We start from the raw sequence: 18,164 nt of genomic DNA on the forward strand, positions 1-18,164 counted from the left end.
TTTGGCACTTTGGGTTGTTATAATAAGTGAAAGACCCTCACAAATTTTAGTCATTTTATTGTACAATATTTCCATCAATATATACTTATATGTATATAATCCACTTCTATATGCATCTCGCAAACATTTAATTTAGAATTTTGTAATATACAGATAGTGTTTTAGAGTATTTGCCACTACGGTGGCTACATTGTTCCACAACACGGCGACACTCAGTAACAACAGAAAAGGCATGCTTAAAGTCAAACGGTTTACAATCCTGGACAAAATCAGTACAACTCTTTGTTGGCAGAGAGTTCTCCTTTGTTATCCTCTCTGTTCTGCAAAAACAGCATCCAAATGTCAAAGCCCTCCACTCATCCTGCGTGCGACGGGACAAAGCTGCTCTGTGGGAGGAGGAGGAGGAGGATACTAACTGGATCTTCAACAAACATTACAGGAGTTAAACATATTATTTATTTAAACTAAACTGGTACACTGCCCCAAAAGTGTAACTTCACACTAGAACTGGCAACCCAGCTGCCAATACACTCATTTAGATAGTGGAATAAAAATGCGTCCTTTTCAGTTTAAAGAAATAAAACAAAAAGGTTTTACAGACAATGAGGTCTTCATTAAAACAGGCACATACAAACACATTACACCCCGTTTATTCATACAGATGGCAGTTTCACTACTGTTCGGAATTTTTTAAAACTGTATGGACACTGAAATGATTATTAGCACGATTACGATTACATACCGGCATAGGTTTTTGCAGCAAATACTCGTGACATGAAGCCTTGTGCCTTAAGGGTTAAGGTAAGAGTAAAATTTATAAAACGAGGGGACAAAAAGTACAAACTAACACCACAGCCTGTTGCCGGACACACAACAGTAGAAGATTATAACCCTTTAAAGTGGTACATTATAGCTTAGGAAAACACTCTGCTAATACTGCAATGGAGACTTTAAAGATGTTTGCATAAAAATCTAATGAGGGGCTTCCAGTGGCGCCGAGATGCCAGCGTTTTAGCAGTTGAACCATCGCTCTAAACACACATACACAAAGGAGGGAAAAAAACAAACACAAAAACTATTGAACAGCATCACCAAATTCTACCGCTTCCCACAACAAACTCGCGTTACAGCGCCAAAGCATCTGTGCTCAACACAACCTCCAGCACACATTTCATCCGTTTCTCCACGAAGAGCCTCTCGGATGTACAGCATTTGCTCGCCGCCACCTGCTGGTTCAGCAAACCCAGATTGTGCTTAACCCGCTTCTGTCATTTAACTGGCCTAGATGAATCGACATCAAGAAAGGAGTGTGCAAACGAGAGTTTCTTTGGGTTAGTCCGTTACTTTCAAGAAACTTCCTAAATTTCTCATTGCTACCGTCTATCTTGGGGTTGGCTTATAAACAAATCTGGAAAATAGTTAATCTAGCGACACAGATAAATCAGAGACTGACGAAACAACTACAGCTAAAAATGTTCAAATGTAGGATGGGAGTACTGTAAAAGAGTGAGTTTGGTCCAGCGCCGGTGAGTTTTAGTGTGATGACTGATGCCTTTTGCTGCTGAATTCCCATCCGCAGCTGTCTGCAGTTCTGACAAGTCCTCAGGCGCAGGCTGGAGGCAGCTAAGACTGAAGGAAGGAGATGATGGAGCTGATGAAGTCTAAAGGTTTATCCGCGTGTATCCAGTGGCTAGCGTCTGGGATGTATTGAATGTCAGCATTAGGAAACAGCCTCTGGATTTCTGGGTAATCGTCAGAGCTGAAAACAAAAAGGGGGGGGAAAAAGAGAGGGAGGGTGTAAATACCACAACAAATAATCAACTATTATCAATATCTGACTTATTTTTTTGTTTTGTTTTTCTGTTTTTTACTTTTTTATATCCTTTGTTTTTGCCCCTTTCTTTGTGACTTTTCTTAGCAGAAACCTGTTCTTTCTGGAGGGCATTTTATCAAACTGAAACAAATTCCAGTTTTATGCTCAATCTAATGTCTTTACTATTTATTAGTTTAAATACAAACCCACAGAAATATGCACAGATAGTGTAAGTTATTAAAAAATGAACAAATACAAAGCCAATCAAAACTGCAAAATCTGAATCTAAAGAAAGTAAAAAGACCCATGTTTCAAGAAAAATTGTCTTATTTTTCATCTGGCAAGAAAAACATTTTTTTTTTCAATAGCAAAATAATCTCAGTTTGAGAAAACACATCTTTGAGACTAGAACTTTTTTTTTTATAAATAAGAATTGAATAGCATCACCAAGACCATTTTTCTTAGCCCAGATCCTTTTGCTTATTTAAAATGAAAGTTTTTCAAATTTTACTATTAGATATTAGATCAATATTTATAACTTGAACTATAATGAAAAGTAGAGAATGTAAGAAACCAAAACTAATTTGCTGTAAAAGATTTTTAAAAATATAATCTCTTATGTTTTACTGTATAGTTAAATATTTCCCCCCTTTAGTGCTTTATACCTGATGTAGGCAGAACTAGCTCCGCCTAAAAACAGCGTAGGTCCTTCGAAGGCGGCATCAAAGCTGGGGAAACTCATTATATCATCCAGGTGGGCTACTATTGCTTCCAAGTTGACCCTCCAGCTATAATGTCCATTTTGCTCCACCAGGTTAGTCAGTAGGAACTGGCGCACAGAGCGCTCCTGTGGGGAAAACGGGTATTAAGGGCAGAATTGTCAGTGATCAGTTCTAAATCGTATTATAAAAGGTATATATTTAAAAAAATAAAAACAGTTCCAACTTTGACTAATTTGCGTAGCTGGTCCTCGGCCATCCGCCTGGCTGTGGAGCGCGGGATGTCAGTGGAGATTTTCATCTCCTGCATCGCCTGGATGTATTGTCGGAAGTTGGTGCGCGTGGCGGACTGGGCCGGACTGATGTCCACAACCACCAAACGCTCCACCAAACTGGGCTACAAACAAAACCCGACAAACTGAGAAAAACAACAGAAAAACACAAACAAAGAAAAAAAAAAAAAAAGAAGCCAGAATGGAAACGAAACATACAGCAATGTATAATGTATTCGTTTGTTATTTTAGCGAATTTCTTACTACCTTTAAAGTTATAGTTATTTAGCTAACAAGAAGTTAAAGTTCAGACTGAAGCTGCTGAGGGAACTCAGCCAAAACGCTGAGCAGAAAATCTGGTCTGTTAAAGAACCACAGTGACTTTTAAAAGTTAACAACATTTCACATCTTCATTAACTCTCCAACTGTTCTAAAAAACCTTTAAAGTTAGTCAACTTTTAAGTTAGTTTTTTTTATTACTACAATGTGGATGCAATAAGTAACTCCTGTTCTTACTGCTGAAAAGTCATTCAGTTCTTCTGGTCTGGTATTCATCTACTTTAACAACATTTGGTCCACACAGTGAAGACACACCGAGCACCGTCCTACGGATCCTCCAATAGGTTTGGTTTTGTGGTTTCATTTAAAATTAAAATTAAATTATTGTAAATCATTTAAAATACTCAATTTAGGATGAAAGCCAAGTTTGATTTTTAGGCCCGATATGAAACTTGAATATCATTTGTTGAAACAGCACAAAGTAACAAAGAAAGTACCGATGACCAAACATTTCCTAAATGAATTGCTGGTGTGACAAAGCACGATTAGTGGGACTCTACACCGAGGTCGGTCCGATTTACAGCTATATTTTTAAATAATGTGAGAGCCATGGCTTTGTTTTTCAAAAGTTAAACCAATGTGCCTGGCAGCTACTTGACTTATTCATTTTTTATCCTGTTCACAGCAATATTGTTCTAAATAATGGCTGCTGTTCATGTTCACTATAGTTTAAACCAAATTGTAAAGATATTTCCAAATGAAAATTGTCATTGTTTGTCAAAGACAGAGTATTACCGATTTCAGCAATGTTACACAAAAGTCTGTTATTCATTACACCAAATAGGACACAAGTTGTTCATTATTATTGTGTTTAAAAACTAAAAAATAAATGGGGAACCATTTTCCAAAAAACAGTTTGTCAAGTTCTTCTTTCTTAAAGTTTCATATATTGTGAGTTGTTAGAGATGATATATATCGATTATCACATTATCGCCATATCGTGATAGTATTGTTATTGTGAGCAATGTATCGCGAATGGTATCGTATCATAAGGCACCCAGTGATTCCCAGCCCTAGTCATGATACATTCATGGTGACATTTGGAAGCTGCTCACTTGTGTCAGGGCCGTCGTCATGGCCGTTTTCCCTCCCATACTGTGGCCGATGAGAACACACTTCTCAATTCGCAGTTGGCTAAGAAGGTGCTTCAAATCGCCGGCCATGGCCTCATAGGTCAGTATAGAGCTGTGAGGGCTGTTGCCATGGTTACGGGCATCGACAGTCAACACCTGACTGGACAAAGGACAATTAAGACACTTGGAATAGGAAAAGAAGGCAAAAGAGAGCGGATTCTGCTTCATGAGGACATGGGAGCAAGAAGTAAAGTGCTTCTTGCAGCTCAGACCTAACTGACAGGTTACAAATAACAAACAAAAAAAATAACACAATTATTGCCATGCCTTATTAAGGGAAGGGTGTTCACAATGAAAAATTGAACTCTAAGTTTAATTTTAGAAGTCAACAGGTGTTAAGTCTTCATCAATGCATTACCTTTCGGCCGGTGCGCTGCACTAAGGACTTGGCAATAGAATGGAAATTAGATTTACTGCCAAACAGGCCGTGTAGAAACACCAGGGGAGTGCTCTCCCCCTTTCCATCGAAGACGTCGTACGTCAGGTTGACAGGACTGAAGACGAAAAGAAAAAATATCAACTCAATCCATCCGACAGTGCGTCTCTGTTAAAATTATATCTAAATAAAGCCCTTCCACAAGAAAGGTTTTGCTCCCTAGATCAGCGCAGATGTGTTCCTCTAATATTTTAGCGTAATTTCTGCAAAAATAAAAGCCTAACAGTTTAAATTTCTAGAACATGCACTGCATTTCTTTAATCTGGACATTTGTCTACAGACATCTTTAAATCACAATTTCTTTTTTTATTTTTTAAAACAAAAGCTTAATCTGACACATTTTAATACACACAACTTTCACACCAACAGAAACCCTTAGCTGAAATTGACATTTGCGACTGTCCCTTCTTGCATTAAAACTGGCATTTGCTCGTTTTAATCCCCCATTTGCAATGAGACGTGTGAGATTATTTCTGTCTAAAAACAATGGGGGGAAAAAACTCAAAAAGAGAAAGAAAAAAAAAACTAAAAAGGTGAGATTGCCAGATAAATATTTGAAGTTATCAAAATCCCTCAGCAAAGAAAACATTAAAACAGCAAAGGAAAACACACATCATTAATATTTCACTTTTAATGCAGTTATTTTCTTGAAATTGTTCCTAAAATACTGATTTAATTGCATTATTATTATTTTCACTGTGCTAGATTTTCCAATAACAAACTGTGATTTAAACCTGTGATGCCAGATAACATGGTACGGTCCAACTGATCTGTAATAAATCCAAGTGGACGACAAATAAAAAAGGCCAAGCAGCTACTATTTAAAGTGGATTTCTGTTCAAACATCGAATAAACAGAAACCAGTTTGACATTATTACAGATTTATGCAACAAACAAACATTTCAATCCGTTTTGAAACGATCATGGGAGATGAAATGTTGGTTAAGCCATTTTGCTAACCCCCAGAGGACTGAATGTCATTTGATTAAAACTCTATTATAGGTTACGGTTAACAAGATGCTAAAGGCCCAGATATCGAGCCGCTTCTGCTGAACAACTTGCTGTTCGGCAGCAGCGGCAGCACCGGGCTGCCATTTACCCCCCAACATCCCCCACCTCTCAGCTATGCCTGGTAGAGGGCACCAGTTAGCCGGGCAGCTAGCATGAATACCTGGATGAACTGGCGCTTCGGACCGCCAGAGCCATCCCGCAAACATCCTGCTGTCCGGGGAATAAACGGCACGACGACCGGCAGCCCAGCAACCCCCTCTGAACAAGGCGACACAGAGCGCTCATGACAGCATATGTTCCGACGAGGTTCGGTCCACGAACATGTGCGTTTCGGAACCTCCACAGTGACAGCTGACAAGCAGCGAGCGAGCATCCAGAGCGCCTGAAGTCGACGCTACAGAGCCTCCATCAACAGCTGATTAAACGTCATCACGTCAGACGCACGCACACTGCTCAGCCCCGAGTCTGCCCTGTCAGGCACTGCAATGAAATCTATATTAATATGAAAACAAAAGTAGGTCATATGCATTTAAAAACATCGTTTAAAAACTTTTAAAAATGAATTGTTAACATATTGTTTATATTTAAAGAAATATGTACTCAAGAAAATATTTGTGTTAGAGGGAGTAAAAAAACAAGTGTTTTTATTATTATCATTATTTTGGGTTAGATTATAATGCTTGAATTTATTTACAAAGAAAAACAAAACAAACTGACAAAAACAAAACACTGGATATAAAATTTCAATTGATTCAAACCGGAAGCACACGTGACAAAATTGAAAAAGGTATTTCTCAACTCAAACCACTAGATGGCAGCATAGTCTTGGATTATCTGTTTGTTTGTTGGAACGTAATTCTATTTCTGTCAGATTTTTAAAGCAACACTTCTGACAAAAGGACTTTATACAAACAACTTGTTTCAAAACAGTGCATAATTGTGTAGCATTTGAAAAAAATACACATTTATTATTTTAAGTTTATTTAACTTTTATTTATCCCGGGAGGACAGATTAAAAACAACATTCTTATTTACAACTGACGACTGACAAAAGGCAAGACCTTTTGAGAAAGAAGGATAGAGGTTACAAGAAGAAGAAAAAGAAATTGTATATAATTAGTAGGAAAAAAACCCAATCAAAAAATATTAAACCTCTAAATCATTGTGGACTTTATTTAGGAATGCATTCTGTTTTTCTAACAGTACTTTGAATATTTTGTTTAATCGTGTCATATGCTTCAACAATTATGATAAAAAATATCAACTAAGAAAGTTATTGGTGCCTATACTTGACTTTTTATTTTTTATTTTTAAACAGTTGAAAATTTTTCCAATTAAAATTTTCCAATTCAAAATTGTCATATAATTGTTTTCCTTTTGAATTAATATTTTATTTCTTTTTTATTCAGGTAAATTGTACATTATGTTCATGAGCCAAACACATCGACCCCATGCCTCTGCTCTCTCTGCTGCTTCCCCAGACAGTCATTGCTATGGTAAATGTGTCTCCAAAGACAAAGCATACAGAAACCATTACCATGGTGATGGCTTGAGACTGAGGCCTCCTGAAAACACTGCACAGAGGAAGGAAAAGGAAAACGAATGAATACCTGCTTATGTTTAATAACAATGGTTCATTGTGGAACCAAATTTTACAAAAAAAGAGGACAAGAATTGCTATGACAACAACATGGAGAACGTTTCTAAAAAAAAGTAAAGGGCACAGTAGGTATTCCAAAATGTGCTTAAATCTCTGCTTCACTTTTTGATTCTGCTTTTCCCCACACATTGCTATCTGATCTGAGCTTTCCTTCAATTTATTTATCATTTTTATTTAGGCCCATATACGTGATGCATCCGACTTTCATTCCTACATTTAAGATTTAAGGCACAGTTAACAGAAAAGCTGTTTAGGTTTATCAATCTAAACGATTATTGGCCCAGTGACACTTTGCCTTGCAAAAAATGCATTCAGTCTTAAAGTGCTGGGGCTATTTGGGGAAAAACATTAACTGTTTGGATTATCTTTTGATAAAATGCACCCTGGTACTTTGTTGAATGTTTTGAACTTAGTAATTTTTTATGTCAATAAGACAAATTTTTAGCCAACCAGTAATTTATAATGTGAGTGTTTGTATCTAATTTACTAGAAAGCTTTGTTTTGAAGCTCACCTGCTTTCCATTTCCTGATTTCAAATGATTGTCAGATATTATTTATTGTCTATTAACATTTATTAAATACTTTACAGAGATTAGTTTATGTGATGGCAGCGCACACTTACACATCCACAGCAAAATGGTCGTAAACTTTCACGCACTGCACACCTTATTTTAGTTTCACAAGATTAGAATTTCAGACTCTTTATTTGTATTTTTCCATGAATGCTCACATATAAGACTGAGCGCTTTTTACACCCCCCACTCACATGCTTGTCTGCTATTTTTAATCTTTTACGGTTTCTTCGGTTTATCTCTCATATCAGTATTAGCATAGGTTTTTACGGATATAAATGGTTTTTTAGCTCATTAAGTCATAAACTTGAACAAGCTCTTTGATAAGAGCCGCAGATACATTAAAATGGGAAGGAGGCAGACAGAAGTGAATGACATCCACGTTTGAACATTGCTTTGTACAGCACTTTTTTTTGCTTTTATGACAGACTTTCTGTTGTGTTGCAACCATGGTGTAGGCATGTCTAAAATGGCTGAAAGTATTTTTTCAGTTTTTATTAAGTATTAGTCTTGGTTCAGTCATTGGAAGTAATCTGAAATTTGCAATCTGTCATGAAGGTGGAAAACATTCATGCTTTTTTTGAACAATTATTCAAGACATTCTGGAGTCAAAACCACTTGGGTGGAAAAAACAGGATTAATACAGTAGCATGGCAATACTCTTTGAGGGTTGCATTATTAGACACTAATGGACTTCGTGGATCCAACAGTCCAATGCGATCAGGTGTCTGTCATCCATTGACTGCCAACTCTTCATCCCTCACATAATAGAAAATAGTTATATCTGTAATTCATTAGTCGCAATCAACACAATAATTTGACGCTCATAGAACAAGGCTAAGTCAGGGTGACGTGGGCTCATCATACATGATTTTTTTTTCCATCCCCCCAAATGGTTAGCGCTCTTGCCACAGCCGGTTCTGAAACAGAACATCAATGGGGGACCTTTCTGTATGGAGTTTGCATGTTCTTCCTGTGCATTTGTGGGTTTTCTCCGGGGACTCCGGCTTCCTCTCACTGTCCAAAAACATGCTTCATAGGTAAACTGGCTGCTCTAAATTGTTCATAGATATGAATGGGTGTTTGATTTGTGGCCCTGCTGTCCAGGATGTGCCTTGCCTTCGCCCACACTTGGCCAGGATAGGCTTGGGCAGCCCTGTGACCCCAAAATGGACAAAACAGGTTTAGAAGATGAATGAGTGAACCCCCCCCAAACCCTGCACAGTGTGGGCTTTTCATGTGATAAGTTTTTAATCAAACATGAGAATACTGGACAGTGAGAGTGTCATTTGTGTCGGCATCCTTCAGGCATCCTGTGGGCACAAAGTAAGTAAGGATAGTAAGGACATATTAAGATCATAGACAACCATGTAAGACTGGCCGTGCTCATTTGTGTCGACAGGCATGGTTGTAGTGAACACTTAAGACATTTGTAAGTGTAAGTAAGGGAGAAGAATATGAGATGCGTCCTACAGAATTGTCTTTTTTTTATTGCCCCCCCACTCCAGCCCCGAACCCTGTGCACTGTGCAGAGTCCCTTGCTCACAGCTTTGCTGTTATATATTAGGAAATCAGACAATCAGAGTTTAGTTGAAGTGGTTGTCCTGTGGGAACTTACATATCACCTGTACACCCTGTGATTGCAGCATTGTGCGCCAGTGTACACCCTCTGTTTTCTCCCATTTATTTATTTAATATAGGGACAGCGCATAGTAATAAACATTTCTATCAATATGCCAGAGTTAGCCAAAGGATTATTTTTAATCTGCAGTCCCTGGGTAAATGTTAAAATCACCCTAAAAGATCAAAATTACATAACATTGCATACATATATGAAACAATGCATTCAATAAGGTGAATGCTGACAAACAAGCCTCTACTATGATGACTAGAAGGCTACGTAAAGGGCACCGTTGGACAGCATGCCCCGTATGTCAAATGCGTTTAACTTTAACGTTATTCTTGCAAATGTTTCACAATACACTTGCCACATGCACGACAATGGTACATTCCATTTTTATGAGGTGGCCACATGAGCCTCAACAAACTGCAAGACACAACTGTGTTCTCCTCAAAATGGCCTAGACACACAGTCCAGGACAACCCAAAACCTGCAGCACCCCTATTGGATGCATGTGACTTTAGATGGAGACTAACCAAAATTAATACACATAAATGACAAATTTGTAAATTAGAAACACTGGAGCAAATTTTTGGAACTTCAATGTGGGGGTATTTTCTTCTTTATTCTCTTTGACTTAAAACCATCCACTTTTTGCTTTTAATGCTTTCTGTGGTTTTTCTGTCTCTTTGATGTATCAAAGGTAGAATCCAAATAAAGGGAAACAGTTTGGAACTAAATTTTCCAGTTTCTGAAATATAATTTAGTTATGCTTGTAGTGACACTCCATTTTGCAAGACTTCACTATCAGGTATGAAGAAAGAATTTCAATGATGTGTGTGCTTTATAGTATCTACTATCTTACTATAGATTTTAGACTTTGCCCAACAACTTACTTCCAACAAATCAGCAACATGTCAACATCACTTTGACCTTTCTTATTAAAGCATACATTCAAATCTGACAAATAAGCCTTAAATCCTGCCATTCTGTCATTGTTCTTACTCGTGTTAGTTTATTGTAAAAAGAAAAAAAAGAAAATAAAAAAACAATACATGACTTCTCTAATATTGGGATTCTGAAAGTCCGGATTAATTAATAATGCAGAGAGACTAATCAAAGAATAAACTAGTTCCTTTCATCTTATTTTGCTACCTGCTTATACTTTACAGTTACATATACCTGCTCAACATCACTTAAGACGCAGCTGAATCACAGATAACTTCAAAGAAAACACAGATTTTTTGTTTTAAATATAATTTAAATACGTTTTTAGAACAATTTTCCTAAACTTGGTAACTTTGGTCTAATCCAGAATGCCATATATAGTAGCACTGCTCAGTAACTGGTTGGTAGATTGAATCCTCATCACATAAAATGGGTCACCAATCAGAAAATTTGTGGCCCTGATCAGATTAGATTACAATAAAGCATTGGAGGGCATTTGTACACGAAGAGTGTGCATGTTGTTGGATTTGAGCAGGTTATCAGTGAAATCTGAATGACTGTTAACTGATAGTCACCTTTAGTGAGGTTTTTCCAAGTAAAGACTAAAACGTGTCTAGGATGTCTGAAACACTCACGTGACGGCAGCACTTTCTGATTTTTTGAACTAGGATATAAACTCAGACATTAATGGACTTCGTGGATCCAACAGTCCAATGCGATTAGGTGTCTGTCATCCATTGACAGCCAACGCTTCATCCCTGTCATGATTGGTCTAACTTGACAGACCCAGATGCTGGAACCCGGAAGAAACTGAGGAGGCGAGAGGTAAGTATGAGAGATTTAATTATAGGTAAGTAGTAGTTGTTCGTAGGCTTGACAGGATGAGTCCGAGGGACTGAGTTTGAGTCCTTGGCTTGAAGGTTCAGCGCGGCTGGAGGGATTTGGCAGGAGGATTTCCAGAGCGGTGAGGCAGAAGGCAGGCGGCTTGACGTGGGATCAGAGTTGACCATGGAAACCAGGTAAGTACCCTAGGACGAGTTACCCTGTGGGCGAGGCATGGTAAGATTAGCGAGAACAAACGACATGAAACAAGAGAATAAACTTGAACAGACTAAGCACCATTGAGGAACAACGAACTGGCGTTGAATACTGGTGGTGGATCTCCTTAAGAAGCGGTTGTTGATGAGATGAGTGGAGTCAGCTGGTCACGTCCGGAGAGAGCAGAGGAGTAGGGGGGAGGAGTCTGACAGAGGCACCATGACAATCCCTCACCTAATAGAAAATATTTATATCTGTAATTCATTAGTCGCAATCAACACAATAATTTGACGCTCATAGAACAATAAGTAAGCGGGACGTGGGCTCATCATACATGATTTTTTTTTCACCCCCCCCCAAATGGTTAGTGCTCTTGCATCACACCAAGAAGGCCCCTGAAACAGAACATCAATGGGGGACCTTTCTGTGTGGCATTTGCATGTTCTTCCTGTGCATTTGTGGGTTTTCACCGGGGACTCCGGCTTCCTCCCACCGTCCAAAAGCAGGCTTCATAGGTTAATTAGCTTCTCTAAATTGTTCATAGATATGAATGGGAGTGTGAATGGGAGTGTGAATGGGTGTGTGATTTATATTTGTGGCCCTGCGACAGACAGGCAACCTGTCCAGGATGTCCCCTGCCTTCGCCCACAAGTGGTATACGGTTGGGGGACATTCAATAGTCAACTGTCCAGTATATCTATATATGCATGTGGACATGTTATAATTTTTTTGGAAATAAGTTATATTTATTTGTAAAAAAAAGAAGAAGAAAACAACAAGAAAAAAACTTAATTGAAAAAAAGAAGCCTGAAGTATGTTGAGCCAAAAGACCAGTTTGTTCCACCCGGCTCAGTATGAAAAGCAAAGCAGGATATGATCAAAAAAAATCTTAAAGTCCCACTTCAATCATCTTTTGATCAATTGAAAAAGTGTTCCCACTGGTCTTTTAATAATGATTATGTAGTTTTTAGGCAAAATCATAATACCTGTATTGTTTTCTAGGAAGTGGTTTCTGCAGAGCGACAGGAGCTCATCAGACATTTGCCTCTGAGGTGAGACTGTTGACGTGGAAGCAAGCCTCTACTGATATGCCATCATCTCTTTGTTTACACGCTCTCCTGTGAGCTTACAGCACCTCACAACCCCAAGTTTACATTAGCAATGCAACAAAAATGGCGAGACAACTCAGAGCTATCCAGTCGTAAAGTTTGAGTCAGACAACAGCTCTGGCAATGAAAATGAAGACAATGGATTTGTCTGCAAGTGGATGCATCAGAATGGAGTGAAGCAGAGAGCCTTTGGCCCTATCCATTTCAGTTGCTGCATCACAACTGACAGCCGTTTCAAACAGCATTTTTTCATCTGCTCTGATTCATCACAATTTAAGTAAAGAAATGCAGTTTAAATTTTATATACTACCTCCATCATGAGAAAAATCCTACAGTAACATGTTAAAAACACCCAAAACACAATTTTCATTGAAGTGGGTCTATAACGTGAAAAAGTTTTTGTTGTTGTTTATAAACGAACTTATCTAGGCAGTCAAGTGAAAATTGCTCCTTTTTAAAACGTGCCTCCAGTGGCCTTTTCATGAACTACAACATTTAGTACATCCTTGTTTGCATCACAGTTTTTCTCCATTGGTTTGGCTCATTTATTGAAACAGAAATTATATTCTGAAAATTCTAAAATCATTTGGCAAAACAGTCTTACAGTTTAGCACAACTCTATAGCTCACTTGCAAAATCTAATATATCTCCCAAAACTGTTCACTCATGCTTCAAAAATAAATTCCTTTCTCATGTAAAGAGTCAGTGCCACCAAAATGGCAAAGATCCTTCTCAACTGCTTTGGCTCATTTCTTGAAGCAGACCGGACATTCTCAACACTCTTGGTGCTTTTGTCAAAATAATGTGGATGGTTCGGCACAACACCAAATCTCATATCTCTCCCCAAACAATTCACTCATGTGTCAAAACCAAATTTCCCTCAAATTTAAACAGTCAGTGCCCCCAAAATACTTTGTCCCTTTCGCATTGTGTAAGCACTGCAAGTCAAAATGATTAGATGTTTTGTCACTATGGCAGAGGACCATTGAAATATCCCTCGTGTCCACCTTTCTGTCTTAGCTCAGTCCTTTATTGACAATGGTAACTGTACTGTTTGTGTATAGCTAACAGAATACAATTTTGTATAAAATGGAAGAAAAGAAAAAGGATTTTAGGGTAAGAGTAGCCTCTTAGGTTTAACAGCACACAGTGCACTCATTCTGCCAAGGAAATTGTAACCATTATCATTCACACACATAAAGTAACTTTCATACATAAGAGTAAAAAGAAAATGTATACAGCATAATATACTTTGTAATATAAACACAAACAAAAAACAATGAATATGATATGTAGCCTACAGTGCTGCAAATAATGCTTCAGTTTCACAACTAACAGTTCTTCACTGGTCGCTGTCCTCATCTTCCCTCTCCTGGTCATCGTACTCACCCTGCTGGCCGTCCTCACGCTGCTGTCTGTCTGGCCTGTCATGTTGCCTGTCGGACTCCTCCCCCTCCCAGCTCTGCCTGCTTCTCTGCCTGATTGCCACCAGCTGACTCCACTCTCATCATCATCTGCTGCTGCTGCTTAAAAGGAGACTCCTCTCCACAGTTCATCGCCAGTTCGTTACCCCTTATGGTGACTAGCCCTGGTCCAAGTCATGCTCAGAAACTTTATGTTATGCTTCGTTCTCGCTCTAAACCTCTGCTCCTTGTCTCAGGATCTTCAACCACCCAAGAGTGAAGTCAGCGTGGATCATCCTCTCAGCTACACAGAAGCCTACAAGAAACCACAGCCTACGCCAACCGCATTAAGCCCTCCAGCCACGCCATCAGGCTCGTCCACGTCACCACCAGCCACGAACAACTACACATCTGGAGAAACAATAAAACTCTTCTTACCTCTAAACTCACCTGTCCTTGTTCTGGGTTACAGCATCTGGGTTCCACCCCCCACATTATCATGACATGGCCAAAGATTCTCGTCCACATCACATCGTATATTCTCCCTTGCGATGCAACGAGGGAAAAAACGGCGTGCATGTCACAACCATCCCCTACACTGATCTCCTGCAATATCCTCACACGCAGCATCCATTGCATGGAGCAGGGACTTCTGATCTTGAGCCCGATGCTCATAGACTCTCCACCTCCAAGCGGAGAAAAACTCCTCAATAGGATTGAGAAAAGGAGAGTAAGGTTGTAGGAACACTATGACCATCCTTGGATGAGTAACCAGGCCCAGTGACCAGTGAAATAATGTGTTGATGTGTGAAAAAATACAAAATTAAAATTAGGTGCAGAGTATACTACAAATACATTAATAACTGGTTGGTTAAACAATATGGTGCCTTACTTTTTTCTTGTACTTCTATCAAAGTATTAGGGATAATAATAAAATCATGTTGGAGACTTAACAAAGGTTTTCCAAATCTGTTTCTTTGGTTTGAACACTTTTTATATAAAAAAAATAAACTTAGCATGACTTTCTGTCTCTTGTTTCTTGTCTGCAGTGCACAAGTTGCATAATTCAATCCTCTGAGCTGTGTAGTGTATCCTTATTTGTTTTAGTGTAGTGTTTTGCGTGACTTACTTTGCTTCATTAAAAAACGCAAATCAAATATTTCTTTGTTGAACAAAGTAACTTGTGTTTACAAATTTCACAGGTTTGATATCTGAGAAAAGAGGTGTTTCATGCTATAACAACAATAACACAATTTCTGAGTAACAGAAGCAAAACTTCAAATATGTTTCTTGAAATGTAGGGAAGATTAAAAAACAAAAGCACAATGTCATTGCTGTCAAGAAGACAAGTATAAGTAGAAGCAAAACATTAGGAAAAGCTTAAAACAAAGTTGCAAAAATACAATGAACCCATGTTATAGAATATACAAACATGCCCCTTTATGTAAATTCAATATATTTTCAATATATTTTGAAATGTCTGCTCTCTGTGACTCCAGAACCCGTTTAGTCTTGACAGAACTCACCCCCACAATGAAAAATCCTGGAACCAAATCTGTGTAAAATGGAACCTGGACTGTCTGCAACATTGGCAATGACATGGCACTCAGTGCCTTCACAGCCAATTTCAGTGAAACATGACAGCAGGTAATCATTGCAACTACATTCAAGGAGTAGGTTTCAAGTTTTGTTTAGGTAGAATAAACACGTCATCCTGCACAAGCATAACATAAGAAAACAAAACATTATCAAATGAAGGGTTTTTTTTCATCCACCAGCAAAGGAAAGTGTTGAAATGTATTTACAAATATCTTCATTTCGGAGTCTTCAACAGAGTTTTACCCTGTAGTTTCAAACTAAAAGAAGCACACACACAAACAAGCATCCAGTCGATAAAGAGGCATTAAACACAATCTTTTCTGTCATATCCTCCACCTGTAGTGATGCTGTCCGGTGCAGAGTAAGCCATTCTTATTGGCTTGTATTTCTCCTCTTTTGGTGGACACCTGGTGCACAGCAAAGCCCCTCCAATCAGAAGAAGGGCAGCTGCTCCCCAGCCAATGTAGAGCGATGCTCCGACCTCCCTCTTCAGCGCTTCTACCACTAGTGGGTTGTAAAAATCCCGGATAATGGTGTTCGCACTCGAGGAGACAGGGATGAGGACCAGAAGTCCGGCAAGGATGAAGAAGATCCCAGAAATGATCATCACTTTGGCCTTTGCTGATTCATCTTCAATGCAGTTGGTGCACTTGGCTCCAACAATAGAGATCAACACCCCTAGCACTCCGAGTATAATGGCTACGACTGTCATTGCTCTGGAGGCCTGCAGGTCAGGAGATAACGCCAGCATAGAATCATACATCTTGCATTGCATCTGGCCTGTGCTCTGAGTGACACAGTTCATCCATAAGCCCTCCCAGATGACCTGAGCGGTGACAATGTTGGATCCTATGAAAGCCGACGTCCTCCACTGAGGCAAGGCGCATATTATGATTGCACCGATGAATCCAGTGAATCCAAGAGAAATGCCCGCTATTTCCAAACCCATCGACATGATTCCTCTTTGTATGGCAGCAAACAGGAGTCCAAAAACTCGAAAACGAAAAACTCTTTTAGAAGACCGCAAAGATTTTCCTGTTCTGTGTTGGGTTAAAATGTTAGACCAACACTCACAGATTATAAATGAGGCTAAAGAAAGACAATGGATTCTTGAGGAGAGACAGACGGAACATCCTCTCATGCAAATCTCCAAATCTGCTTTGAGTTCACAAATGTCTGCCCTCCGCATTTATTTTAAACAGGGCAGTCCTTGGGTCACAATGTCTTTTGCAATTCTAGGGGAGGAGGAACATATAACCACAACGCAAGTAAGAAAAACACGTGAGATGTCTGCTCTTTGTCCATCTCTGTGGGGGATGCTTCCTGTTTTTTTAAGATTGCTCGCTGTTTTGTGAGACATATATGAAATGTCACTGTGTCTGCATTCGTTTCCTGGTTAAAACAAACTCTGACAACAAAACAGTTCAAGCATACATATCACCATAGATGGTCACACAAGCATTCATCTCATGATCTAAATTGGAGTGAGAAGAAAAGCGAATGTATAATAACAAAAAATTTAATAAAACAGTTTCAACACTATTCCACCTGTTTATGATATATTTGCTTAAAAGAAAAATCACAAAAATAATGAATTCTTATTCAGATTTTCAATTGCCAGATCATTCTTTGAGCAAAGTACACGTACACTCAGGGTTCATGTGAGTGAGAATGAGGCTTCTCAAATTAATTCTCAAGGCCCATATCTTCAATTTGGTCTTCACAAGAGTTAACCATCAGCGGATGCAGCTCAGTTGGCTCTGGTTTAATCGCTGTAGAGATGAGACAATTGCACAAAGAACACAGGCAAGGAATGCAACAACATCCACACAAGGTCAAAATGGCAGCTATACAGCTGTGGACGACAATGCGGAAGCTACCAGTGAGCGATACTTCCCAAACACTCAGCCAATGAAAGGCTTCGCACTCTAAATGGTAAGATTAAAGAACATTACGGTCTTGATACCACCATGTGGGACTCCTGGCTGGGTGCCAGGCAGAAGTCCCACATGGTGGTATCAACACCGTAATGTTCTTTAATCTTACCATTTAGAGTGCGAAGCCTTTCAATGGCCTTGGTCAGGCCGTCGTCGGAGGCGGTGCTGTTAGGGATGAATGTGCAACACTGTTCTCCGAACATGGTGAACACATCATGCTTTTTAGCCAGCAGCATTTTGAGGGTGATCCTGTTCAAGAAGGTCATTAGAGAGGTTGCAGACAGCTGCTCATGTACAGCCTCAAACCCCTATGGTGTCCTGTTCCTTTATTTTTTTGGACGTTATAATGGATGTCAGTTGATTCTGTCAACGTTTTTGTTAATCGTACACCACCCACAGAGAAAGGATTCGAAGCCAGCTGCAACCTGATTAACCAGTTTATATTCGTCTGCCTATCCTCGTGGTACTCCTATGGCATTTATGTAAGTGGGGTCAATTTCTGTTAGCCACACTCCTCGCATTTGTCTAGGATTCCATCTGTGAGGATACAGACT

General features: G+C 39.1%; 2 protein-coding genes and 1 long non-coding RNA gene across 3 annotated transcripts; 1 reads left to right on the plus strand and 2 right to left on the minus strand.

Annotated features, from left to right (window-relative positions):
• Nucleotides 1-40: 40 nt before the first annotated feature.
• On the minus strand, nucleotides 41-6,144 carry abhd11 (abhydrolase domain containing 11). The gene is made up of 6 exons (XM_004076270.4): nucleotides 5,884-6,144; nucleotides 4,635-4,770; nucleotides 4,199-4,372; nucleotides 2,759-2,929; nucleotides 2,479-2,660; nucleotides 41-1,759 (listed from the first exon to the last, which is right to left on the minus strand). The coding sequence occupies exons 1-6, from the start codon at nucleotides 6,006-6,008 to the stop codon at nucleotides 1,624-1,626; spliced, it is 924 nt and encodes a 307-aa protein (XP_004076318.1). The 5' UTR covers nucleotides 6,009-6,144; the 3' UTR covers nucleotides 41-1,623.
• A 5,026-nt stretch (nucleotides 6,145-11,170) lies between these two features.
• LOC101163922 (claudin-4-like) lies at nucleotides 11,171-16,859 on the minus strand. The gene is made up of 3 exons (XM_011483264.3): nucleotides 16,010-16,859; nucleotides 11,644-11,796; nucleotides 11,171-11,567 (listed from the first exon to the last, which is right to left on the minus strand). Exons 1-2 carry the CDS (start codon nucleotides 16,812-16,814, stop codon nucleotides 11,690-11,692), a joined length of 912 nt encoding a protein of 303 aa, XP_011481566.2. The 5' UTR covers nucleotides 16,815-16,859; the 3' UTR covers nucleotides 11,171-11,567; nucleotides 11,644-11,689.
• On the plus strand, nucleotides 14,205-14,519 carry LOC105355578. Its single transcript, XR_909959.2, has 2 exons — nucleotides 14,205-14,249; nucleotides 14,332-14,519. It is a non-coding gene; the product is annotated as an uncharacterized LOC105355578 (long non-coding RNA).
• Nucleotides 16,860-18,164: the final 1,305 nt, after the last annotated feature.

Source organism: Oryzias latipes, chromosome 14 (assembly GCF_002234675.1).
Source record: "Oryzias latipes chromosome 14, ASM223467v1".
Classification (NCBI taxonomy): Eukaryota; Metazoa; Chordata; class Actinopteri; order Beloniformes; family Adrianichthyidae; genus Oryzias; species Oryzias latipes.

Bases quoted from the DNA above. Each gene is read 5' to 3' on its own strand.
- abhd11 (XM_004076270.4), bottom strand. From the start codon at position 6,008: ATGAGCGCTCTGTGTCGCCTTGTTCAGAGGGGGTTGCTGGGCTGCCGG. The intron at 4,373-4,634 runs GTAATGCATTGA...TTGTCCAGTCAG, and splicing joins TGCAGCGCACCGGCCGAAAG to GTGTTGACTGTCGATGCCCG. The intron at 1,760-2,478 runs GTATAAAGCACT...TTTTGTTTTCAG, and splicing joins GCTAGTTCTGCCTACATCAG to CTCTGACGATTACCCAGAAA.
- LOC101163922 (XM_011483264.3), bottom strand. From the start codon at position 16,814: ATGAGAGGATGTTCCGTCTGTCTCTCCTCAAGAATCCATTGTCTTTCT. The intron at 11,797-16,009 runs GTGGAGGATATG...ATTTTCTATTAG, and splicing joins ACCGGACAGCATCACTACAG to GTGAGGGATTGTCATGGTGC.